This window comes from Elephas maximus, chromosome 10 (genome assembly GCF_024166365.1).
Source record: "Elephas maximus indicus isolate mEleMax1 chromosome 10, mEleMax1 primary haplotype, whole genome shotgun sequence".
NCBI classification, from domain to species: Eukaryota; Metazoa; Chordata; class Mammalia; order Proboscidea; family Elephantidae; genus Elephas; species Elephas maximus.
This window is the reverse complement of record NC_064828.1, coordinates 89557837-89584871: the sequence shown is the minus strand read 5'-3', so window position 1 is coordinate 89584871 and position 27035 is coordinate 89557837. Positions and strand designations below refer to the sequence as shown.

General features: G+C 44.8%; 2 protein-coding genes across 2 annotated transcripts in view; one reads left to right on the top strand and one right to left on the bottom strand.

Moving 5' to 3' along the window:
• Positions 1-23360, top strand: part of ANGEL1 (angel homolog 1) — a 49027-nt gene extending 25667 nt beyond the window's left edge. Inside the window, exons 8-10 of the mRNA XM_049897869.1 lie at positions 15014-15083; positions 15610-15773; positions 16732-23360. Coding sequence (XP_049753826.1) covers positions 15014-15083; positions 15610-15773; positions 16732-16892 — 395 coding nt within the window. The 3' untranslated portion in view covers positions 16893-23360. The remainder of the gene's footprint in view (positions 1-15013; positions 15084-15609; positions 15774-16731) is intronic.
• VASH1 (vasohibin 1) overlaps positions 22794-27035 on the bottom strand; it is a 24260-nt gene continuing 20018 nt past the window's right edge. The window contains exon 7 of the mRNA XM_049897871.1: positions 22794-26894. Within this exon, the coding sequence (XP_049753828.1) occupies positions 26822-26894 (73 nt within the window). The 3' untranslated portion in view covers positions 22794-26821. The remainder of the gene's footprint in view (positions 26895-27035) is intronic.

The window sequence follows — 27035 nt, the reverse complement described above, 5'->3', positions numbered from 1 at the left end:
CACCATTAGAAATAGAAAATAGAAATATAAGAAAATAGGAGTAGAAAAATACAAAGGAGGGGTAAATTATTACTTGTTGATATTTTTATATAACTGTTAATCTAAGAAAATCAACTGAAAAGTATTATAGCATTAAGGTAGTCAGGAAGGTAGCTGGGTACAAAATTAATAAGCAGAAATCAGTAATGATTATATATAAAAATAACACTTTGTTACAAGGTAAATGGGAAAAGACCCTATTTGTAATAGCAACAGAAAGAAAAACATATAGAAATAAATTTAACAGAAGAAATGCAAGGTATATAAAGGAACATTTTATCAGTTGATATTGTTGTTAGGTGTCATTGAGTTGGTTCCGACTCATAGCGACCCTAGGTACAGCAGAAGAAAACACTGGCCAGTACCATATTTACAATCATTGCTACATTTGAGCCTGTCGTTGCAGTGACAGTGTCAATCCATCTCATTGAGGGTGTTCTTCTTTTTCAGTCACCTTCTACTTTACCAAGCATGCTGTTCTTCTCCAGGGACCGGCCCCTCCTGATAACATGTCTAAAGTATGTAAGATGAAGTTTCACCATCCTTGCTTCCAAGGAGCATTCTGGCTGCACTTCTTCAAAAACAGATTTGTTTGTTTTTCTGGCAGTCCATGGTATACATTCAGTATTCTTTGCCAACAACATAATACAGAGGCATCAGTCCTTCCTTGATCTTCCCTATTCATTCATTGTCCAGCTTTCACATGCTGGACATATGAGGCAATTGAAAATACCATGGCTTGGGTCAGGTGCACCTTATCCTCAAAGAGACATCTTTGCTTTTCAACACTTTAAAGAGGCCTTTTGAAGTAAAGAAGTCCTGGGGGCACAGTGGTTAAGAGCTTGGCTGCTAACCAAACGATTGGCAGTTCGAATCCATCAGCTGTTCCTCGAAAACTCTGTGGGGCAGCTCTGCTCTGTCCTATAGGGTTGCTATGAGTCAGAATCAACTCAACAGCAACAGGTTTGTTTTTTTGCAGCAGATTTGCGCAGTGTGATATGTTGTTTTATGTCTTGACTGCTGCTTCTATGGGAGTTGATTGTGGATGTAAGCAGAATGAAATCCTTGACAACTTTGATCTTTTTTCCATTTATCATGATGTTGCTTACTGGTCCAGTTGTGAGGATTTTTGTTTTCTTTATGTTGAGGTATAATCCATACTGAAGGTTGTAGTCTTTGATCTTCATCAGTAAGTGCTTCAACTCCTCTTTACTTTCAGCAAACAAGGTTGTGTCATCTGCAAAACCCAGGTTGTTAATGAGTCTTCCTCCAATCCTGATGCCCCGTTCTTCCTCATATAGTCCAGCTTCTCGGATTATTTGCTCAGCGTACAGATTAAAAAGTATGGTGAAAGGATACAACCCGGAGGCACGGGTTCCACATGAGCACAATTAAGTGTTCTGTAATTCTCATTCTTCACAGTGTTATCTGTAATTTGTTATGATCCACACAGTCGAATGCCTTTGCATAGTCAATAAAACAGAGGTAAACATCTTTCTGGTATTCTCTGCTTTCAGCACATATCCCCATGACATCAGCAGTGATATCCATCGTTCCACATCTTCTGAATCCAGCTTGAATTTCTGTCAGTTCCCTGTTGATGTACTGCTGCAACCATTTTTGAATGATCGTCAGCAAAATTTTACTTGCGTTGTGATATTAATGATATTGTTTTATAATTTCTGCATTCTGTTGGATCACCTTCCCTTGGAATGGGCACAGATATGGATCTCTTTCAGTTGATTGGCCAGGTAGCTGTTTCTGAATTTCTTAGTATAGACGATTGAGCACTTCCAGCATTGCATCTGTGTTGAAATATCTCGATTGATATTCAGTCTTCTTTTTCTCCAGTGCCTTCAGTGCAGCTTGGACTTCTTCCTTCAGTACCATGGGTTCTTGTTCATATGCTACCTCCTGAAATGGTTGAATGTTGACCAGTTCTTTTTGATACAGGGACTCTGTATTCCTTCATCTTCTTTTGATGCTTACTGCAATATTTTGCCCTTAGAATCCTTCAGAATTGAAACTCAAAGCTTGAATTTTTTTCTTCAGTTCTTTCAGTTTGAGAAATGCTGACCATCTTCTGCCTTTTTGGTTTTCTAACTCTAGGTCTTTGCGTATTTCATTATTTTACTTTGTCTTCTTGAGCTACCCATTGAAATCTTTTGAGCAGCTCTTTTACTTCATCATTTCCTTCATTTGCTTTAGCTATTCTGTGTTCAAGAGCAAGTTCCAGGGAGGTGGAGCCAACATAGCATCTGTCATGGATTGAATTGTGTACCCCAACAATATGTGTACCAATTTGGTTAGGCCATGATTCCCAGTATTGTGTGATTGGCCACCATTTTGTCATCTGATGTGATTGTCTTGTGTGTTGTAAATCCTGTTACTATGATGTTAATGAGATGGATTAGTGGCAGTTAGGTTGACGAGATCTAGAAGATTAGATTGTGTCTTAAACCAGTGTCTTTCGAGATTTAAAAGAGAGAAGTGAGCAGAGAGACAAGGGGACCACACACCACCAAGAAAGAAGCACCGGGAGCACAGCCCGTCCTTTGGACCCGGGGTCCCTGTGCTAAGCTCCTCGACCAGGGAAAGATTAATGACAAGGACCTTCATCCAGAGCTGACAGAGAAAGAAAGCCTTTCCCTGGAGCTGACACCCTGAATTTGGACGTCTAGCCTATTAGACTGTGAGAGAATAAACCTCTTTGTTAAAGCCAACTACTTGTGGTATTGCCACATTGCAGCATTAGATAACTAAGACAGCACCCTAGACAGACACGTCGTACCATCCTACAGCAAAGACCCAAAAAACTAAGTAGAACAGACACAAATGTTAATCCTGGACTCTAAGCATCAAATGAAGGGATAAAGAAAGATATCAAACACAAATGGAAGAAGAAACTGAAGGAAAACCGAGAATGAGGAGAGATACGGAGTGGATGTCCCCTGACAGCTAAGATGGCACAGCATCACTGTCTTGGAGCACAGCCATCAATGACCTTGAACAGGGAGTATGGGAAGGCAACTTTACGACGGAGTTCCCAAAAGGAGACAGAGCACCTGGTAACCAAACATGCTTTCCCACCCCTCACTCTTCTGCCCTGTACACTGCCTCCACCCTTCCTGATGGGCCACGCTGAGAGCCTTGGCTAAATAATACTGGCCTGCCGCCAACCCAGGTCTGCCTCACCAGCTCCTGCCACACTATTTTTTTCACCTTTCCTCTTTTTCTCTCTCCCACCTAGCCCATACTCCACCCCTACGCCTTCCCTCTGGGCCATGCTCTGCCACCTTGGCTAGACAAAGCTAGAGAGACAATGGCACATTGCCAGCCTGGGCCTGCCCCACCTCCACCTGTTGGCTCCTGACATGCCATTTTTTTCCCTTTTCTTTCTCCATCCAACCTAGCTCTATATGCCACCTCTACCCTTTCCTGCCAGGCCATGCCACACTGCCCTAGCTAGAGAGACACCAATCCACCACCAGCCCAGGTCCACCCTGCCCCACCTGCTTGCTCCTGCCATGTCATTTTTTTCCCCTTTACACCTACACCTGTATGCCACCTCTACCCCTTCCCTCCCAGCCTCGCTGCATCACTGCAGGTAGAGAGCTAACAGCCCACCATCACCTTGAGTCACACCCACCCCCACCTACCCCAACCTGCCGCCACCCATGAGCCCCCACCACGTCATTTTTTATTTTATTTATTTTCTTTTCCTCCCACTTAACCCCATAAGCCACTAACCCCTCCTTCCCCTGGGCCACACCATATCTCCACAGCTAGAAAGCCACAAGCCTGCTGCTTTCTACCTCCTACCTAGCCCCATATACCACCTCTCTGCCTTCCCATTGGCCCCCAGGTTCGCCCTGCCACCACCCACCTGATACACCCTTATTTTTTCTTTTTTTTGTATCCCCCACCATGCTCTGTACCCCACCCCACCAGGCCTTGCCATACTACTGTGGCTAGAGCATCCCTAGCTCAGGCCTGCTGCTGCACTGGGCCCTCACTGCCCTTGTACAATACCCCTACCAATCTGGTGAGGGGCTGTGAATGCTCCCACACAGCTGGACCAACATCGGGAGGCAGGCAGTGCCCGCCTGGTCTGCTGTCAGCTACCTTGCCAAAGCAGTATACAGCAAAGCAGGCTCACCGTGCCTGCTGCTGCCCTGCCCAAAGGGACAAAGTGGGGAGAGCTGTTATACCCACAGACGAGGAAGCAGCAAAGCACATCTGGCCAGCCCACCCTGACATATCAAAACAAAACAAAGAAGCAGTATGAAACGAATGAACAATCGGTAAATAAAGAACATAATACATAAATGTTTCAGAGAAAGACTATCAAAACATATAAAAAAGCAGGCCAATCTGCCTCCAGCAAGTGATCAAAATAATCAGATAGCCTTCCGATAGGTGACTAGGCAGTGGGACTACCTGATATGGTATTCAAACCACTAATATTTAGGGCTCTCCAAGAGATTAGGAAAGAGATCATTGAAAACACAGACAAAACTAATAAAACAGCCAAAATCAAGGAAAATATAGACAAAACAGTAGAAGAATTCAGGAAAATAATACAAGAACCAAACGTCAAAATAAATAATCAACTAGAAATCATACAAAAACAGCAAGTAGAAATCCAAAAGATAAACTGCAAAATTTCAGAAACGGACAACTCAATAGAAGGTTTTAGGAACAAATTTGAAATGACAGAAGATAGGATCAGTGAGATTGAATACAAATCCATGGATGCCACTTTGTTTGAGGAAAATTATCAGAGAAAAGAATAACAATTACATGGGACACATTCAAGAACAAAAATTTGTATGTGATCAGAGTTCTAGAGCAGGGGGAGAAAATGGAAAACAGAAGATTGTTGAAGATTTGCTGGCAGAAGCTTCCCACATATCATGAAAGACAAAAAAAAAAAAAAAAGACCATCCAGGAAGCTCAATGAATCCCATATAGGATAGACCCCAAAAGAAAGTCACCAAGACATAATCACATTTGCTAAAACAGAAGACAAAGAACAGCTCCAGAAAAATGAAAAGTCACTTAAAAAGGGGATACGATAAGGCTAAGCTCTGATTACTCAGAAGAAACTATGCAGGCAAGAAGACAATAGGATTACGTATAAAAAACCTTGAAAGAAAAAAACAGCCAGCCAAGAATACTGAATTCTGCAAAACTCTCAAATACGAGGGTGAAATTGGGACATTTCTAGATAAACAGAAATTAAGGAATTTGTAAAAACCAAACCGAACTTACAAGAAATATTAAAGAGAGTCCTTCAGTTAGGGAACCAACAACACCAAACAACAACTGGAGCCTAGGACACAGGACAGCATCAGCCAGATACCAACCTAAGTAACCAAACCAAAACCAAACCCACTGCTGTCGTGTCAATTCCGATTCATAGCAACTGTATATAATAAAACAAAACTAAAAGACTTAAAACAGGGAGACAGACGTCAATCTGTAAATGATGACAATGTCAGAATAATAAAGGGGAATTAACAGTTTAGGTATAGAACTTTCAAATGGGGGAGAAGTCAAGGTAATATCAAGTAATAAAAGGCTTGTTCAATCTTAGGAAGATAAGGCTAAATTTCAAGGTAACCACAAAGAAAGTTAACAAACCTACTCATCAGAATAAAAAATAAGAAAAACATAAATTCTCAGTAAACATAAAATCTATAATAATGAAAGAATAGAAAATCCACAAACTAAAGGAAATCAATACAGGAAAGTAGGGAGAACAAAGAAAACGTCACTACCACAAAAAAAAGCACAACAATATGATGGCAATAAACTCATACTTGTCGGTAATGCCCTAAATGTAAATGGCTTAAATGCACCTGTAAAGAGACAGAGACTGGCAGAATGGATAAAAAAGCATGACATATCAATATGCTGTCTACAAGACATATACCTTAGACACAAGGCATAAGTATATTAGAAATCAAATGATGGAAAAAAAATACATCAAGCAAACAGTAACTGAAAAAGGGCAGGAGTTGCAATACTAATCTCAGATAAAATAGACCTTAAGGCAAAATCAGCCATAAAAACCAAGGAAGGGCATTATGTAATGATTAAAGGGACAGTCTACCAAGAATACATAATCTTTATAAATATCTGTGCACCCAACGGAAACCCTGGTGGCATAGTGGTTAAGTGCTACGGCTGCCAACCAAAGGGTCAGCAGTTTGGATCTACCAGGTGCTCCTTGGAAACTGAATGGGGCAGTTCTACTCTGTCCTATAGGGTCGCTATGAATCAGAACTGACTCGATGGCACTGGGTTTGGTTTTTGGTTTTGGTATGCACCCAACAACAGGGCTCCAAAATGTATTAAAAAAAACTCTAACAGCATTGAAAAGAGAAGTAGCTCCATGATAATAGGAGACTTCAATACACCACTCTTGGTAAAGGACAGACATCCAGAAAGAAGCTCAACAAAGATACTGTCATGAATTGAATTATGTCCCCCCAAAAATGTGTGTATTAACTTGGTTAGGCCATGATTCCCATGATTCTCTGTTGTCCTCCATTTTGTGATTCCAATTTTATGTTAAGAGGATTAGAGTGGGATTATAACACCACTCTTACTCAGGTCACCTCCCTGATCCAATGTAAAGAGAATTTCCCTGGGTCATGGCCTGTACCACCTTTTATCTCTCAAGAGATGAAAGGGAAGCAAGCTGAGAGTTGGGGACCTCATACCACCAAGAAAGCAGTACCAGGAGCAGAGCATGTCCTCTGGACCTGGGGTCCCTGTACCTGAGAACCCCTTGACCAGGGGAAAATTAACAACAAGGACCTTACTCCAGAGCCAACAGAGAGAGAAAACCTTCCCCTGAAGCCAACACCCTGAATTTAGACTTATAACCTGCTAGACTGTGAAGAAATAAATTTCTCTTTGTTAAAGCCATCCACTTGTGGTATTTCTGTTATGGCAGTACCGGATGACTAAGATACACATCTAAAGGCCAAAATCAACCAACTTGACCTCATAGACACATATGGAACACACCATCCAACAGCAGCAAAGTATTTCTTTTCCAGCGGACATGGAACATTCTCCAAAATAGACCACATTTTAGGCCACAAAGCAACCTTCAATAAAGTCCGAAACATCAAAATATAGAAAACATTGACTCTCCTCACCAAAAAAAAAAAAAAAAAAACCCAGTGCCGTCAAGTCGATTCCAACTCATAGCGACCCTATAGGACAGAATAGAACTGCTCCATAGAGTTTCCAGGGAGAACCTGGCAGATTCAAACTGCTGACCCTTTGGTTAGCAGCCGTAGCACTTAACTGCTATGCCACCAGGGTTTCCTCTCTGATCACAATGCCATAAAAGTAAATATCAAAAAGAAGAGTAAGAAAAAAATATATATATATGGAAACTGAATAACACCTTTCTTAAAGTAACTGGGTAATAGAAGAAACCAAAGAAGGAATAAGAAAAATTCCTAGAATTAAATGAGAATTAAAGCACATCATACCAAAGACTTTGGGACACAGCAAAGAGTACTCAGAGGTAAATTTATAGCAATAAACACAAATCAAAAAAGAAGAACGGGCCAAAATAAAAATGTTAGCCCTACAACTTGAACAAATAGAGAACAGCAAAAGAAGCCCACAGCCACCAGAAGAATGAAAGTAATAAAGATTAGAGCAGAATAGATGAAATAGAGAACAGAAAAACAATAGAAAGAATCAACAAGACCAAAAATCGGTTCTTTGAAAAGATTGACGAAATTGACAAACCACTGGACAATCTGACAAAAGAAAAACAGGATAGGAAGCAAATAACCCAAATAAGAAATGAGATTGGGGACATTACAACAGACCCATCTGAAATAAAAAGGATCGTCACATAATACTATGAAAAATTGTACTCCCACAAATTTGAGAACCTAGAAGAAACGAACAAATTTCTAGAAACACACTACCTACCTAAACTAATACAAACTGAGAGAAAATCTGAACAGACCCATAATGAGAAGAAATTGAAGAGGTAATTTAAAAAAAAAAAAAAAAAAAACTCCCAACAACAAGAAAAAAAGCCCTGGCATGGGTAGTGTCACTGGAGAATCCTACCAAACATTTAGAGAAGAGCTCACAACAGTACTACTCAAACTATTTCAGAGCATAGAAAAGGAAGGAATACACAAAAATTCATTGTATGAAGCCAGAATAACCCTGATACCAAAACCAGGCAAAGAGTGCACAAAAAAAGAAAATTACAGACCAACATCTTTCATGAATATAGATGAACAAATTCTCAACAAAATTGTAGCCAGAAGAATTCAGCATCATATCAAAAAAAATAATACACCATGACCAAGTGGGATTCATACCAGGTATGCAAGGATGGATCACCATTAGAAAATCAGTCATCGTAATCCACCATATAAATAGAACAAAAGAAAAGAATCACATGATCATCTCAATCGATGCAGAAAAGGCGTTTGATAAAGTCCAACACCATTCCTGATAAAAAAACTTTCAGTAAAATCGGAATAGAAGGGAAATTCCTCAACATAATAAAGGGCATCTTTGCAAAAACAGCAGCCAACATCATTCTCAACGGAGAGAGGCTGAAAGCATTTGCCCTGAGAATGGAAACAAGACAAGGATGCCCTTTATCACCACTCCTATTTAACATTGTGCTGGAAGTCCTAGCTAGACCAATGAGGCACGAAAAAGGAAGAAACGGCGTCCAAATTGGGAAGGAAGAAGTAAAACTATCTCTATTCACAGATGATGTGATCCTATGCATAGAGAATCCCAAAGAATCCATTAAAAAAAAAAAAAAAAAAACTACTGGAACTAATAGATTGAGCAGAGTAGCAGGATACAAGGTCAACATGCAAAAATCAATTGGGTTCCTATACACAAACAAAGAGAACTTCGAAAAGGAAATCAGGAAAACAATACCGTTTGTAATAGTCCTTAAAAAGATAAAATACTTAGGAATAAATCTAACCAGGTATGTAAAAGACCTATACAAAGAAAAGTACAAAACATTATTCCAAGAAACCAAAAGAGACCTACATAAATGGAAAAACATACTATGTTCATGGATAAGAAGACTCAATATCATGAAAATGTCCATCCTACCTAAAACAAATCAATAGCATTTTTTAACAAGATGAAAAAATAATCTCCAACTTTATATGGAAAGGACAAAGGCCCTAGATAAGCAAAGTATTATTGAAGATGAGAAAGTAGGAGGCCTCACGCTACCTAACCTCTGAACCTCCTATACAGCCATGGTAGTCAAAATAGCCTAGTACTGGTACTGTGACAGACACACAGATCAGAGGGAACAGAATCGAGAACCCAGAAGTAACTTCATCTACCTGTAGTCAGCTGGTCTTTAACAAGGGACCAAAGTCCATTAAATGGGGGAAAGGAAGCTTGTTAATAAATGGTGTTGGCAAAACTGGATGGCCATCTGTAAAAAAAAAAACATGAAACAGGATTCCATATCTCACAACATATATAAAAACTAACTCAAAATGAATCAAAGACCTAAATATAAAACCTAAAACAATAAAGATCATGGAAGAAAAAATAGGGACAACACTAATACATGCCCTAATACATGGCATAAAGACAATACAAACCATAACAATGCACATACACCAGAAGATAAACTAGATAACTGGGAGCTCCTAGAAATTAAACACTTGCGCTTGTCAAAAGACTTCACCAAAAGACTAAAAAGAGAACCTACAGACTGGGAAAAAAAATTTGGCTGTGACAAATCCAACAGAGGTCTAATCTCTAAAATCTATGGGGAAATCCAACACCTTTACAACAAAAAGACAAATAATCCAATTAAATGGGCAAAGAAAATGAACAGACACTTCACCAAAGAAGACATTCAAGTGGCTAACAGACACATGAGGAAATGATCCTGATCACTAGCCAATAGAGAAATACAGAACAAAAGTACGATGAAATAACAATCTCACCTGACATTACTGGCACTAATTAAAAAAAAAAAAAAAAAACAGAAAATAACAAATATTGGAGAGGTTGCAGGTAGTTTGGAAGACTTATGTACTGCTGGTGTGAACATAAAATGGTACAACTAGTATAGAAAACGATACGGCACCTCCTTAAAAAGCTAGACGTAGAAATACCATACAGTCCAGCAGTCCCACTCAGGAATATATCCTAGAGAAATAAGAGCTATCACACGAATAGACGTGTGCACACCCGTGTTTCTTGCAGCATTATTCACAATAGCAAAAAGATGGAAACAACCTAAGTGCGCATCAACAGATGAATGGGTAAGCAAATTATGGTACGTACACACGATAGAATACTGTGCAATGATGAAGAACAATGATGAATCCACAAAACATCTCACAACGTGAATGAAATCTGGAGAGCATTATGCTGAGTGAAATAAGTCAACCACAAAAGGACAAATATTGTATCAGACCATTATTATAAAAACTCAAGAAAAGGTTTACAAACAGAAAAAAAAAATCTTTGATGATTATGAGGGAGGGGAGGAATGAGGAAGGGAAATCACTAACTAGATAGTAGACAACTGTCAACCTTGGTGAAGGGAAAGGCAACACACAATATAGGGAATATCACAATTTGACCAAGGCAAAGGCATAGAAGTTTCCCAGACACATTCAAACACCTTGATGAACTAAGATACTGGGGCTGAGGGCAGGGGACCATGGTCTCGAGGGACATGTAGGTCAATGGGCATAACATAGTTTTTAAAGAAAATGTTCTACGTCCTACTTTGGTGAGAGTGGTGTCCTAAAACTTGTGAGCAGCCATCTGAAATACATCTGTTGGTCCCATCATGTTCCAAGCAAAGGAAAATGAAGTAAACCAAAGACACAAGGAAAGTATTAGTCCAAAGGACTAATGGGCCACATGAACCACAGCTTCGACCACCCTTAGCCCAGAAGAACTAGATGGTTCCCAGCTGTTGCTACCAATCGCTCTGACAATAGAAGATCCTGGACAGAGTGGGAGAAAAATGTAAAACAAAATACAAATTCACCAAAAAAAGACTAGACTTACTGGTCTGACAGTGACTGGAGGAACCCCCGAGACTATGGTCTCTGGACATCCCGCTAACCCAGAACTGAAGTCACTCCCGAAGTCTACCTTTTAGCCAAAGATTAAACAGGCTTATAAAACAGACAACACATGTGAGGAGTGTGCTTCTTAGTTCATTCAAGTATACGAGACCAAATGGGTAAAACTTGCCCAAAAGCAAAGATGAGAAGGCAAGAAGGGACAGGAAAATTGGATAAATGGACACTGAGAACCCAGGGGGGAAAGGGAAAGGGGGAGAGTGCTGACATTTTAGGGATTGCAACTAATGTTACAAAACAATTTGTGTATAAAAACTTTTAATGAAAAACTAATTTGTGCTGTAAACTTTCACCTAAAACACAATAAAATTAACAACGACAAAAGTAAGTTTGAGTGTCTCTTCTGATACCTGTTTTGCTCTTTGGTTTCTTTTTTCTCTTTTTAATGATCTTTTGCTTTCTTGTCTGGTCTTCTGACAGCTTGTGTGGTCTTCAGTCATTAGTGTTCATTGCATCAAATCTGTTTGTGAGGTGGCCTCTAAATTCAGGTGGGATATACCCAAGGTTGTACTTTGGTTCCCGTGGGCTAGTTCTAACTTTAGCTTGAACTTGCATATGACAATTGATGATGGTCTGTTCCGCAGTCAACCCCTGGCCTTGTTCTGACCGATGATATTGAGCTTCTCCGTCGTCCCTTTCCACAGATGTAGTTGATTTGATTCCTGTGTATTCCATCTGGTGAGGTTCACGTGTATAGTCGCCGTTTATGTTGTTGAAAAATGTATTTACAATAAGCAAGTCATTGGTCTTGTAAAGTTCTATCATGAGACCTCTGGTGCTGTCATTTCTTCTAAATTACCAAGTTAATTGGCATGAAATTGTTCATAACATTTCTTTACTATCCTTTTTTTATACAGCTTTATTGAGATGAAATTCACATACCAATAAAATTCACCCACTTAAAATGGATAATTCAAAGTTTCTTAGTATATTCATTAAATTGTGCAATCATTATCACGGTCTAATTTTAGTACATTCTCATCATCTTAAAAGGAAATCCTTACCCATTAGCAGTCACTGTCCATCTGCCCCATCCCTACCCTTGTTGAAAATTAATTGGCCGTGGATGTGTGGGCTCGTTTCTGGACTCTCAATCCTATTCCTTGGAGCTGTATGTCTATCCTTATACCAGTACCACACTTTTGATTACTATAGCTTTACAAGTTTTGGAATAGGGAAATCTAAGTCCTCCAACTTTGTTCGTTTTCCAGGTTGTTTTGATATTCTGAGTCTCTTACATTTCCATATGAATTTTATCATCAGCTGGTTAATTTCTACACAAAAAGCCAGCTGAGATTTTGGTAGAGATTGGGTTGAATTGGTAGATCACTTTGGGAATATTGCATTTCAACAATATTGTCTTACATGTAATGAACATGGGGTGTCTTTCCACTTATTTAGGTATTCTTTCTTTCAGTGTTTTGTCATTTTCAGCATACAAGTCTTGCAGTTATTTTATTAAATTTATTCCTAATTACTTTATTCTTTTTGATGCTTTTATAAATGGACTTGTTTTCTTAATTTCATTTTTGGATTGTTCATTGTTTCTGTAATTGTTTTTTATATATTAATCTTGTATCCTACAACCTTGCTGAACTCATTTATTAGTTCTAATAGTTTTTTAGTGGATTTCTTGGTTTTTTCTATATACAGGAGCATGTCATCTTGCAGATAGAAATAATATTATGCCTTCTATTCCAATCTGGATGTCTTTTATTTCTTCTTGCCTAATCACCCTGGCTAGAACCAGTATAGTGTTGAACAGAAGTGGTGAGACATTCTTGTTTTATTCCCAATTTAGGGGGAAAGCTTTCAGTCTTTCACCATTAAGTATGTTAATGTTAAGTATGTTAGCTGAATCCTTTCTAGGTTCCCTTTACTGGGTTGAGGAAGTTCTCCTCTATTCCTAGATGGCTGAGTGCTTTTATCGTGAGAAGCTGTTGGATTTTTTCAAGTGCTTTTCCATGTCTATGAGATGATCATGTGGTTTCAATCCTTTATCCTATTAGTAAAAACCAAAAACCAAACCCACTGCCGTCGAGTTGATTCCGACTCATAGCAGCCTTATAGGAAGAGTAGAACTACCCCATAGAGTTTCCAAGGAGCACCTGGTGGATTTGAACTGCCAACTTCTTGGTTAGCAGCTGTAGCACTTAACCACTACACCACCAGGGTTTTCCATTCTATTAATGTATTACATTAATTGATTTTCAAATGTTAAATCAACTTTATAGTCCTGGGATAAATCGCACTTGATTGTGGTATATAATCATTTTTTATTTTGCTGTATTTGGCTTGCTAGTATTTTGTGGAGCTTTTCTAATCTATAGTCATAAGGGATCTTGATCTGTATCTTTTCTTTGTGACGTCTTTGTCCAGTTTAGGTATCAGGTGTTTGTGGAGTATTGGTATTCTCTGTTTAAATGTTTGGTAGACTTCATCAGTGAAGCCATTTATGCGTGGGATTTTATTTGTAGGAGGTGTTAAAATTATTAGTTTAATCTCTTGTTACAGATCTATTCAGACTTTCTATTTCTTGAGTCAGTTTGTGTCTTTGTAGGCATTTGTCTGTTTCATCTTAGTTATCTAATTTATTGGAATACTGGTGTTTATAGTATTCTCCTATAATCTATTTTATGTCTATAAGGTGATAGTGATGGCCCAGGCCCCTTTTTTATTCTCAATTTTAGTAATTTGCATCTTCTTTGTTATTTTCTTGATCGGTCTAGATAAGGGTTTGTCAATTTTGTTGATCCTTGTTACCTGTTCATGTCAGTAGGGTCTGTAGTAATGTCTCTCTATTTCCTGATGCTGGTAATTAATGTCTTCTTTTTTCTTTCTATCTATATGTATATGTATGTATCTACCACCCACCTGTCAGTTTGTTGTACTGTGGTAGCTTGTGTGTTGCTATGATGCTGGAAGCCATGCTACCATGGTGGATGGGTTTCAGCAGAGCTTCCAGATTAAGACAGACTAGGAAGAAAGACCTGGCAATCTACTTCCAAAAATGACTGAAGGAAAACCTTATGGTTCATAACAGAACATTGTCTGACTCTCTTGCTTTGGATACATCATTAGGAGAGCTCAATCGCTGGAGGAGCATATCATGTGTAGTGAAGTAGAGGGTTAGCAAAGCAAGGGAGACCCTCAATGAGATGGATTGGTACAATAGCCACAGTGATGAACTCAGACATGCTAGCAATTATGAGGATGACTCACGACCAGGCAGCGTTTCATTCTGTTGTATATAATAAGGTCACCGTGACTCAGTTGACTCAGTGGGAACCAACAACAACACTGTATGTATGTATGCATGCATATATACATATATGTGTATATGTATGTTTGTATTTACATATGCATACATACATATTATGATATGTGCATAGAAAAATCTCTGGATTTTGGTAACATTGGTTGCATCTGGAGAAAGGAATTGAGTGGTGGAGGCAGAAGTGGGAGGGAGACTTTTCACTGTCTTCTCTACATTTTTATTTTTTATTTTTTTTACCGTGTGGCTGTATTACGTATTCTAGAAAATAAATTTAAATTAAAAAAAAAAAAAAAAAAACTGGTACTGAGCCAAGGAAGACAATGCCTATGTCAGAGGGCTCTAAGTTTGCCTTCCTTAGGTTCCTGGCATTGGTTCTTTGCCTTCTTCTCCCCTCACCTTCTCACTTTCTGTTTCCCATTCTGGAGTAATCCAGTCAAGGATCCGAGAGAGAATCCAGGGGAGATGCTCTGACCTGCTTCACAGTCTAACCCCAAAAAAAGTCTATGAATGATCAAATCTTTCTCTCTCTCGTCCTCTACAGAGCGACCTGCTGGCTGGGCCGAGTCTGTCCTTGAGGAAGACACATCCGAGCCTGAGCCTGCCTTTCCCAGGTAATCTTCCTTCCAGTTCCCTTCCACTTTCATTCCAGTCCCTCCTACGTTATGAGAGAGATTCCCACTGTCTTACCTGAGGCTGATTTTAGGGGGAGCACTTTTTGCTAAACGCTGTCTTCTCCTAATACGTGCTAAGAGTGGCATACAGGTGTGCAGAGGCCAGAGGTTCCTCCCACGCCCCATGTTCTTGTAGATGACAAAGCCAGTGTACCCTAAGCCTCGGGGTGAGCTCTCACAGAAAAGTGAGCTGGGCCACACTCGGGTATGTTAAGTAGACTTCACCAGGTAGCAAGTGGAGAGTAGGGAGTAAGGAATGTCAGGGGGACTCAGTATAAATGTGCCTGTTTCTAGGCTAATTTTAACTAAGAATGTCTGCCTCTTATTAGCATGGTAAAGAATGTGCTGAAATTGAGTCATTTGGGAGCATTCTTTAAAAACCCTTTCATAAAACCCACAGAGAAAGTGACCTTGGGAAAGCTTCAATAATTTTTGTTGACTGACATCTCCCCCTCTATCCCTGTAGGACTGTAGGCACCATCCAGCACTGCCTCCACCTGACCTCGGTGTATACCCATTTCCTGCCCCAGCACGGCTGCCCAGAGGTCACCACCATGCCCATGGGTCTTGGCACGACAGTGGATTACATCTTCTTCTCAGCTGAGTCCTGCGAGAATGGGGACAGAATTGGTAAGCCTGTTGGTTCCTGGGTTCTTGGAACTCACCCTGAGCGTCCCTGGGTGGAGGTGATAGTAGGTGAGGCATTTGGTGGCATGGCTTGGTCTGCTGGAGCCTGACCAGGCAAGGAGCAGATTTCATACCTACCTGGCACTGGTCTCCTCATTATACTTCTCATAGGACACTTGATTGCCTTCTTTCTCTTTATCCTTGGAGTATTAGAGAGAGGTAAATAGAACAAGCACTCTACCCCTATTCTAGAGGTGAAAATAGAGCACCAGTTAGCGACTGAATTTGTTTATCAGCAGCCAATTAGTGAGAGACTTGGTTAAGTTTCTGTTGTCGTTGTGTCAATTTCGACTTAGAGCGACCCTGTAGGACAGAGTAGAACTATCCCATAGGGTTTCCAAGGCAGTAATTTTTATGGAAGTAGATGGCCACATTTTTCTCCTGAGGAGTAGCTAGGTAGTGGTTTTGAACTGCCACCCTTTCAGTTAGCAGCTGAGTGCTTAACCAGTGTGCCACCAGGGCTTGTTTTGGTTAGGTTAGAGACCTTATTTCCTATCTGTTCACCCCAGACCAGTAGTCACAGCCTAGCAGTCCATTAGCCCCATGCCTATTTTGTTTACAGAATGTTTTTTTTTTTTTAATGTTTAAATTAATTGCCTGTGTTTAAAATTCAGATTTCATATTTTAAAAAAAATCTAGATTTCCAGCTTCTCCTGGAAAATCAGAAGGTCCTATAATGCTGGGCCTGGGCATACACTTTCCAGCTTGCCACAGTCTCCCGCACCCCCTGCTTTATTCACTGATACTATCATGGAGTATCTCTGAGAAAATGAGGCCTCTTCAGGCAGAGGTGAGGGAGAGTGGGGCAGTGAGGGGAATGTTGCCTACAGAAGACTCCCTCCCGGCCTCAGGCAGCCTAACGGTGGCTTCTTTATCCACTGCTTTCCACTTTGCACCCCAGATCGCAGGCTGTATCAAGATGGAACTCTCAAGCTCCTGGGCCGTCTCTCCCTCCTCTCTGAAGAGATTCTCTGGGCTGCCAATGGCTTACCCAACCCCTTCTACTCTTCAGACCACCTCTGCCTATTGGCCAGCTTTGGGATGGAAGTCACCGCCCCATGATGGGGCTCCCAGGGGAAGAGGGCTTCTCTTCCAGAAGAGCTCACTGGATCAGAGACTGTGGAAATAATCCCATGCTTCTGGAAACCTAGATCCAAGAAACTTAAGTCCCCTCCTTTCCCCCTTGTTCCCTTTTTCCCATGGTTAGATTTCCCCCAGCTGTTCCCTGCCCCGCCCAACCTCTTCCTAATCCTGTGCCACATACTCAGTGGCCCTGGGAGAGGCAGAAGGGGGCTTCCCCCTTCGTTCCATGTATCCAGCGCTCCCCCTTGATTTTTAATTACCAGGGTTGCGGGAGCTATTGATCTCATTGGTTATTTGCTTTCAGTCCGTTTCTTGGTACCTTCTGCCTAACCTTCTCCCCGCCTTCATGACCTCGGGGCCCAGCCCTCTTGCCCGGCATGCACCTGTGAGCTGTGTGTGTTGTGCATGTGTCTTCTTGGGGTGGGAGTGCTCTGTGTAGAGCCATGGCTGCCTCTGACCAGCCACTTTCCACATAGGGGCTGTAGGCCTAGGGACCAGTTACGGGTGTGATCTAGTACTGTGTGCTGCCAGGCAGCAGCAGGGGTGTGGGCCCTTCTTTTTTTAATCCTCTCTGTTTCCTTAGGCATGCATCATGCCGACTGAGGGATAGTCTTTATCTGGCCTCTGGGAATAAAGGGGCCCCACAGCCTGGAGCAGCAGATTCAGGGATGCACCACCTGCCCCAGTGACCCCTAGGCCTCTGATCCAGAGCTCCGAAGAGGCTTGGCATGAGTTCTCTAGGGCTCTTCCCTTTCCCCATGTTGTCCTGAGGGAGACAAAGTTTGAACCCCACGTGGGGTTCATCAGGCTGGGATAGTGGCTTGAGGTTTAACACTTTGAAAGAAGGAGAAACACCCCAGGAAACTGTCTTGTCTCGCTGGAGTCTGCAGCCTTGAGAGCTGGGCAAGGGCAGGAGAAGTAGTGGGAGGAGCAGGGAGGCTCTGCGGCTGCCTCAGCTGAACTTGTTCTCTTTCCTCTGCACACCTTAGAAACAGGTTTCAATTCTTTTCCTGCACCCACCTTTTACTTTCTGTTGCCTCCCTCCTCCTCTAGTCCCTTCCATTTCTCCCCAGAAAAGCCTAGTATTTAGCTCAGGCCAAACCTTAGCACAGTGGTGGCCTTGGGCAAAACTGGTGCAAGAACTTGGAGTGGCGGTGTTTGAGGATGTGCTCTGGCCAGCAAGGCCTCGGCTGCTTGTTGCCTCCACTGACCCTGTCCTAGCACAGGCGCACACTGGCCAGCTCAGGGGCTTCCTAGCTCACACTGTGCTACCTGCATGCTTACTCTGTCATTGCAGGGGTGTGGCCTGGGCTGATCCTGGGCTAGCTCCTCCCTGCACCCTTTTGACTCCTGAGCAGCTATTAGCCTCACAGGTTTGAGTTGCAGTTGCCCCACTTGGCCTCCAGAAGGAGACTGAAGACAATGGCCAGAAGCTTCTATTAGGGACAGTTCCAGAGGCTAATGCCCTTCTCTTTTTTTGAAAGCCAAAGAAAGACCCAGCTTGAATTCTGTGCTGCATTCATGGTTATGGGCTTTCCATGCCTGGGTTTATTTCTCTCTGCTGTACATTTTGAAACATGGTTTCCTGGGTACCGGGCCTGTCTGTCCACTCCTCATCGCTGACACTGTTTGTCTCTCTCCTGGTACCTCCTGAGATGGTCTTGAGATAGTGCCCTGTTGGCTCCTAGGACTAGGGTCCCTCCCTCTGTTCTGTCCTGCCAGGAAATGCACGTTAAAGGTGGCTAAAGATGGCAGAGAGCAGCGTTTGATAGATTATCTTTTCCTTGTTGTCTTTCTTGTTTTTGTTTTGGAAATGAAATGGGGGTTTTAAATAGTCATTTAAACTCTTTTTCCAAATAAAGGTTTACCTATTTTCCCCTACTGTTGGTCATTTATTAGGATTCTGAAGGGCATGGGGGAGAGGGCCTGGAGAATGAGGTGGGCAGAGAGAAAGAGACAGGAGCTTTTGATCTGGGAGGTCGGGCAGGGGGGTCTCAGGCCCTAAATCTAGACTGGAGAAATTTGTTGTAATTTTCCTCTGATAACTGAGGCAGATGGATCTGCCTTGTTCATCTTGTACCACTTCCTCCCTTGGATGCCCACTGCTCTGAGGCCTGGGGGGACCAGGGTTTGAGCAAAGCCTCCTGCCCTGACTTGGGTACAGCTGTCTTCCCTGTCGTTCCCAAGCTATAGGAGAATAACTCTTTGCACTGCTTCTCATCTTATTCCATCTGCTGCCCTCGTGCCCCTCCTAGTCCACACTGTGTTTCAGGAGTGTCTGTGCTGAAAGTAGGGCATGATGGGTGTGTTTTCCTCTCAGAGCAGTGGCAGCTGCACGAGGCACTATGCAGGTGCCAGATGCCTCCCGCCAAGCATCTATTTCGGATAATCTCTTTGCATCCTGGAGCCAGGGCTGAGCTGCGGGCCATCTGTTGGTGGAATGATTTCTCTTCCTTCCCAGGCTTAACTCTGCTAGTACTTTTGTTCTCCTCCAGCTCCCTATGTGGCAAGCCCAGCCAGGCCTGCATGCCCATGGGAAGCCCTGAAAGCAGGCGTGGTTTTCGGCCGCAGCTGAAAACGGATTCTCAGGCCCCACCTCAGACCTCTGATTCAATCTCTGAGAACCTGGGTTATTTAAAGGTACCTGGGTGCTTCTGTTGAACCACCTGAGTTGGGACCCACTGATTTAGTGGAAAGAAAATTTACCCAGGTGGCCAGATCACAACTTGTCCTCGTGGCTTGGCTCGTTGGTGACTAGGTAAGTTACCTGTTTCAGTTCACATCCCTTGGTGAAATAGATATTAAAGTAAAAATCTTTTCCACTTATGAGGCATTTTCAGATCTGAAATTGCTGTGTTTGGGCTTTGGCAAGAAAGGGATGCCAAGAACTCCAGAGTATTATTGGTAGGCGTTGGGTACATAGTTGTTCTCCCTAGTCAGGGTGGATGATTGGGCTCATGGGCTGAGAATTATTTTTTTTAAGCTTTGAGGTGTACCCCCAGAGGCCCTTTGCCTGGGGTGGAAGGTTTTCCCCTACTTGCCTCAGTCACTAAAGGTTTCTGTAACACAATTATTAGCTTACAAAGTGCTCCATCAGTAAACAGTAGCACTGTGAGGTGGCAGTTCTGGTGTTTTTCCTATATTTTTATGTCTGAAGAAATAGAAATCTCAGAGTATAAATTGAGAATCTCCCTTGTTTTATTTCTTGCCACCTCAGGCTCCTCAGAACACAGGCCGTCTGGGAGTAGGAGTGATAAGGCAGACACACCGGGGTGGCCCTGGGAAGGGCGTGCTGAGGCAGCTGTAAGCTGGCGACAAAGAAAGGAAACAACCATCCAGGCTGCTGCTGCTGTTTCTTTTTCTTTCCAGTTCCTGCCCTGGTGTAGCTACTAACTAGAGGAGGGTTGTTTTTGGATTGATCACTTAATGCAGAAGTGTGGCTTCTCTTCTCCCAGGAGCTGGTGGGGCCCACCTCCTCTACTTTCTGTTAGGGGAAGAGAGAGCTGACCTGCAGCCCCACATTTCCAGACCCATCCCAGTAGCACCACACCTGTGAGATTCTCTTCCCCTCCCAAACATGCAAAACAAAACTGTCCTAGGCCAGCCAAATGAGAGAGAGCCTGGGCTGGGAGAATGTGAATTTAATGTGTTTTGAAGGGAAATCTGCCCTACTGTCCTGTCCTCAGTTCAGTCCCTGTGATGCTGAGGCCTGGGGCCTCGCACAGCTCTGGACAGAAGAGCGGCTGCTACACTTAAAGTTCTTGGAGGCTTTGTTTTTCCCATGACCAGATCTTTTCTGGTTGGGGTTTGGAGGGAGTCCAGATATCTATGTGCACATTCTCGTGTAGGCTGGGCTTAGAGAGCTGAGCAGAGTGGCCAGTCTCTACCACTCACCAGGCCTTTCTCCACCTACTGGCAAACACCAAGGTTCACAGGTAGCCCTACTTGACATGACCACTATTTCCTATCACCACTGTGACCACAGTCAAGATGCCAGCTCCTCACAGGAGATGGGGATGGTAGAGCCTCATCCCCTTCATTTCAGGGCTCAGGAATGTCACCTGCATCCAGAGGTCCAACTCACATTAGTTGTGATGGTTAAGGTTGTGTGTCAACTTCGCTGGGCCATGATTCTCAGTGGTTTGGCAGTCATATAATGATGTGATCACCTCCATGATGAGATTTGATATAATGTGATCACCTCCATGATGGGATCTGCTGTGAGTAGCCAATCAGTTGAAAGGGAGTTTCTTTGGGCTCGTGGCCTGCATCGAATATAAGTGGACATTCTGGCAAGGCTTGTGGGCTTTTGCTGACTCTGGATCCTGCAGCTGGCTCCTGTTTTTCTGCTCTCTGGTTCTTGGGACGTGAGCTATCAGCTTACCTGTGGTCTTGCCTGCCAATCTTGGGATTCATTGATCTTCGCAGCCTGTGAGCAAGAGCCTTGCTCTCTGACCTGCCGATCTTGGGTCCCCAGCCTTTGTGGCTACGTGAACCTATCCTGATCCATGGACTTGGGACATTCCAGCCTCTACAACTGTGTGGTCCACTTCTTTGATATAAATCTCTGTCTACATATATTATACACTTTATTAGTTTTGCTTCTTTAGAGAACCCAGCCTAAGACATTAGTCAAGTGTCTAAGTTAAGTACATGCTGTGAGCCTGAATGAAACAGGACAGCAGGAAATACAATAATGCCTTTACTCTTCCCCAGCAAGTTGGATCCTGATGGGCCCAGGAGTGTATATGATAACATTTACCTGGGGCCAGTGTCCATGATAAGCCTGTCTGACTCATGACAAGCACTTACTTGTCCAGCAGTCCTGAGAGCAGTCCAGTGGCCCATAGTGTATGACCCCATGTCATTGAAACCGGCCCATGAGGCCCTGTACTGGGTGTCATTTTAGCTGGACCTTGTATAATTTACCACACTGCCTTTACGTAAAGGCGTAAAATCCAAATTATTCACAAATTCAGGTAACCTTTATTAAAAGGCCCTTTTTGGGTATCATTTTAGCTGGATTTAAACATACTAGTAAATAACTGCCTCTAGTTAATGGTGTGCAGTTCAAGACATTCATGGATTCCAATCGATTGCCCCTCCTCTTCCCATCACTGCTCACCACCACACTCCTGAGAATAAACGCCACTTCCAGCCAGGGCTTCCTTGGGGGTTGGCTGCGATAAGAAGTAGGAGATACTCTACCTCCTGTTTTGTAAGTCTGGGTTTTACTCTTAAACTCTGAAAGAACAGAGAAGCGGAGGAGGGGTTAAGGCTGAAAAATGCTGTGGGGTCTAAGAGATATTTCAATTTCTGCCATCTGTTTGGGCTTGTCTCAAAGTGTGGGAAGAGCAGGAGGGACAATGGAGAGGAAGGAAGGGGGCTGGAATGGGGTGGTGGAACAAAAGGTGTTTTACAAAGCGGCTGCCTTAACCACCATAGATTATGGACTGTGATTAGAAGGGACCTAGGGATCCCTGTTGCTATGGTTTCCTGAAACAAGCTCATCTCTCAGGGGAACACTCACCCTTCCTCTCTCCTTTGTGCCTGATGGTCTGTTGTGGACTAGGATAGGAAGAGCAGGGCTCTGGAATGTACCCTGAGGGCAGACTTGCCTCCGGGAGACCAAGCCTGCTGTGTGAGGGAGGCAAAGGGGTTCATTTATGGCGACAGGAAAGATCTGCCCACAGTTTAGGGTTCACAAGAGCTGAGTGGCTTCAGTAAGTGAGAGAATGAAAGTCTGGAATCCCAAAAGTTTCATCATGACTGCAGGGCTGGAAGTTCTCCTGTTCCTGGTTTTAGGCTTCCCTTCCTCCAGGCCAGGTACTTCCCCTGGAGCTGAAGAACCCAATGGAAAGGAGAGAGGCAAGGTTTGCATGTTGTGGTATCTGCCCAGCCCACACAACCGAGCAGGGGAGACTTTATTCATTTCAGGGGAGAAGTGAAGACAGGAATGTGATGAAGTGTGAAAAGGAAGGGGCAATACTGACATGAGCAGGACTGGAAGAACAAAGTTTAGAAGTCTAATACAACATGGCAACCGAACACAAAACTTAAGGGAGGGGGTGCTCCATCATCACCAGGCCCCAGGGCCAAGCACACCCGAGTTTCTTCTCTCTTGTCAGACTTGAAGAAAAAGAGAATTGAGACTCCAGAGCACCAAGATGGGGCAAGGGGTCAGTACTGATGGCCTTGCCACTAGCACCATGGCAGCCCTGCCTGGCCTGGGGAAGCTGGTAAAAGGCAGGGGCCTGGTGGGGGCAGACTTGCCACCTCAACCCCATACTCCAGAGGACTGTCTCCTGCCCTTCACACTGGCTTTTTAGTGGGAATTTCCACAGACTTGAGCTCTGGCACAAAGAAGCCATCGATATAGTGGACCCCAGCTTTCACATCCCTGCACTCAAAGGCCAGAGAAGTTGCGTAGAGAGAGTAGGCCTGGGGACATCACTGCAGCTAAGGTAGAAAATAATCCAGGCAAGAAAATCAGACCTGTGCAAGCAGGCTTCTGGGCACTCTACCAGCCAGAATCACACCGAGTCCCAGAGCCAGGAAGTTAAGTCCCAGTTGGAAGGGGTGGGGGCATGAGATGACACTGAGAGGGCAGGAAGCCAGAGAGGTTAACTTGGCCTTCTCAAAAGCCCAGCTCCCTGGGCCCCTCAGCCCTGGGCTTTTATCGGTACAGCCCCTGGACCAGGGAGCTGCTGCTTTCCCCACTGGCCATGCCCTAGTTAAGCATGGGGTATCTGGCACATGGGTGAGGGGAAGATGAGTATGTGGTGAGGCCATGGGAGGGAGAGGCCTGGCAGGTGGGATCGGAAGGCTCCCTCAACCCAGCTTCCCAGTGCTCTCACCCTGGTATCGAGCATAAGGAACTAGGTGTTGGGGGAGACCCTGCTGTCACCCCGGATCTGGCCCACCTTCGCCAACCAGCTTTCTCTGACCTCATCTTGACCCCTCCTCACCCAGCAGAGGGTACAGATGAGCCCACACTGAGTGCTGGAAGGCAGACCTGAGGCAGGAGAAGCTAGGGTCACAGCCAGGCCCTTGTCCCTCAGAGGAAGTGAGATGAGGTTATACCAAGGATAGTGACTAAGGCCCCAAAGTCCCTGCCTCTGTGCCTCCCTAGAAACCTTGAAGCCAGGCCAGCCCCAGGGAGCAGAGCCTGTGTAAACACACCCGGGAAGGGAGGAGGAGGGTTGCTACATATGAGAAACGTGGGAAATAAAGAGCACCGCTATATCCTGTGGTGGTCATAGGCCCGAGGTCTTGGCTTAGGAAAGGTGAGTGCTAGGGAATCTGAAAGAGGGGCTGGGGCTTCGTTCTACTTCCTTCTCCTAGAGGGCTAGTGGGTCCCGGTGTCCTTTTAGGGTTCTGGTATCAGAAGCAGCTTCCTCCATGTCTTCCTGACCTGAGCTCCCAGCTCCCTCATACATCCCTTCCTCTCAAGCCCTGTCCTCCTGTCCTCCCTGGGAAGTCCCAAAGACATCTGAGGGACCACTCCCCTGCTGATCAGTGGCCCCCTTGGGGCACCCACATCCAGACCCAGAAGGGAGTTTGCTTTCTGCCTCACACCTCCCAAAGACAGCCATCTCTGCCTTAGGCAAACCTGGGAACACCATCTGCATTCCCTCAAAGCTGGGCTGGGCTGGTGAGTCAGGGGTCATAACACAGTGCCCCTCGGATTGCCCTGGCCAGGGTGTGGGCCAGTGGGCACCTCCCCAGGGCCCATTGAACCCATGAGGAACTTGGCGGGGGAAGGGACCAACCAGTGGCCTCCCAGAGTGCCTCTGGCTGCCCGTTGCTGGGCCTGGCTCTGGGCCAAGAGCTGCTGGTTTGATGAGCTGCCGGCTCTGGTGCCTCTCTGCATCAGCAGAGGTCTCCCTGTCTCTTCCTCCCCTGCCTCTTTGCCTCAGGCACAGGCTGAGAGCTGCACTCTCTCTAGTCCCCTCCACCCCTGTGGTGACAGCACCACATAGATCCATAGTCTGCTGGGACCGTGAGTAGGAGGAACACAGCATGGTTGCTCACTATGGGAGGCACTTCAACGGCGTTTCCTCATTCTCGGCTGTGGCTGTAAGGCCCTTTCCTGGTCCAGCCCAGCTCTAGGAAGCTTAGAACGGTCTCGCTTTCTCCCTCAAAGCATCTCAGTGGACTTCTCCCAGAACAAGCTCTTTCTACTCCAGAGATTGCAAACTGCTGTTCTTTTTTGCCTGTATTGGGTTTTTAAATTTTTTTGATTGATTGCCAACATTTAAAAATCAGAGAATTCACATAAAAATTCAGAGTTCTGGCTTCTGAAACATCAGGTGACCTAGCAACTCAGGGCCCCACTGTGAGAAGAGCTGAGTAGCAGCGGCCCCTCTAGTGCGGTCTACCCTTCTTCGTTGGCCTCAGTCCCCCCAGCCCAGCAGCCCTCTTTGTAAGTACCTGCTTGGCCCCTGTGGGCATCTGGATTTACTACTCTAGTTTGACCCCTCTCTTATCCAGGCTCCAAGCACCTCCACAGCCTTACTGACAGCTGGCCCTGACTGAATCCTAGCCTCTCAGCAAAAACTTACCGTTCATCTCATCCAACTACCCTTCCAGAACTTGAATCCTCTGTATAGCTTCCTGACAAGTAGCCATCTAGTCTTTGCTTGAATACTTCCTGAAGTAGAGAACTCACCACCCCCCAAGGCAATCTGATCCTAAACTTTCCCCCAACCCTTTCTCACATACACCTCCAGCTCCTGGGTTCTATCCACTCAGTGGCTACATGGTGCCCTTGGCCTACACTTCCTTGTTGCTTAAGCCTCCTTTCCTGAGCCCTGACAACCTCTCCACAGGCTCTCACTTCGCAGCCAGGTATCTTGCATGACCCCAGCTGCTCAGGTTCTGCCCTGCCAGGGCCCTGACGAGATGCCCATGCGACAGGCCTAAGCATCACTGCAGCCTCCAAGCTGGGCTGCTAACCAGGAAGGCTGGCCTGAGCCACAAGCATCCTGGTCTGCTCTCAATTTCCCCAACAAGGGCTGAGGTAACATGGGGAGGAGCAGTGCCCACTGCTGGGCAGTGCCCAAGGCCTGAGTGTCCCACCCGCCCTGTCTGCTCAGTCCCCATGACCCCAGTGCAGCCCTGGGCCCTCCACAAAAGCCCAGACCGTTCAGAGAGCTCCTTGGGCTACAGCATAGGCAGGGTTGGGTCTGAGCAAGTAGAGCCAGTAGGCAGTTTGGGGCCTGGGAACATCTTCACCCAGGGGTTCTCTCCTGGGTGCTCAAATAGCCTGTCCCCAGCATGACAGAGCCAGTAGGTGGTGCCAGCCTGAATAGTCCCAGGGGCCCGTGGGGCTCTCCTGGGCCAGGGGCTCCTGCTCCTGGGGGCAGATGTGGCCTGTGCCAAGCTCCTGATTTATGGGTGACACAGACCTTTCCCAATGATTCCTACCCTGCTTCCCATTCCCTGGGTCAATATTCTGCCAAGGCAGACAGACTGAAGAAACACCTTTATGCCTCCTCCCCCACCCCACCAAGCCTCAGACCTGGTGGGGCCAGGAAATGTCCCAACATAGGACAGGGGCAGGGTGCCAGCAGAGCCGGCAGCCCCCTCACCCAGCCCATGCATGCAGGCCTCCGAAGCACTGGCCTTCTGGCCACTGGCAGATCCATTAGTTATACATTTTTCCCAAATACACATCAGTCGTGGAGTTAAAAACTCCAAACAAAACACTAACCGCCTATCTGCCCAAAGTTAGGGGGCACGGCTCAGTGGGAGAGGGAGCAGTTTGGGCAGCTGAGCTAGAACACATATTTCCTGCTGCCCTTCAACCTGCCTCTTCACCAGCCCTTCCTCCCCTATGAACGTGGCTGGTCCAACAGGTAGGTCCCGGCCCCCAGGAGCGGGATGAGCGGGGTGCTGCCACTTCCTCACACCCGGATCTGGTACCCATTGAGGTCTGGCATGGCTTTGGGCTCAGACGGCTTCTTCTCCCCAGATGGCCTGCAGTAAGGAAGAGAGCAGAGCAGGGGGTCGAGGTGAGTGGTCACCATGTTAGGGAGACGGGAAGGAGGGAGCAAGTGGTGGCTTCTGCCCTCCATTCTCCACGGGGCCTCACACACAGCAGAGTGGAAGTGTTTCTGG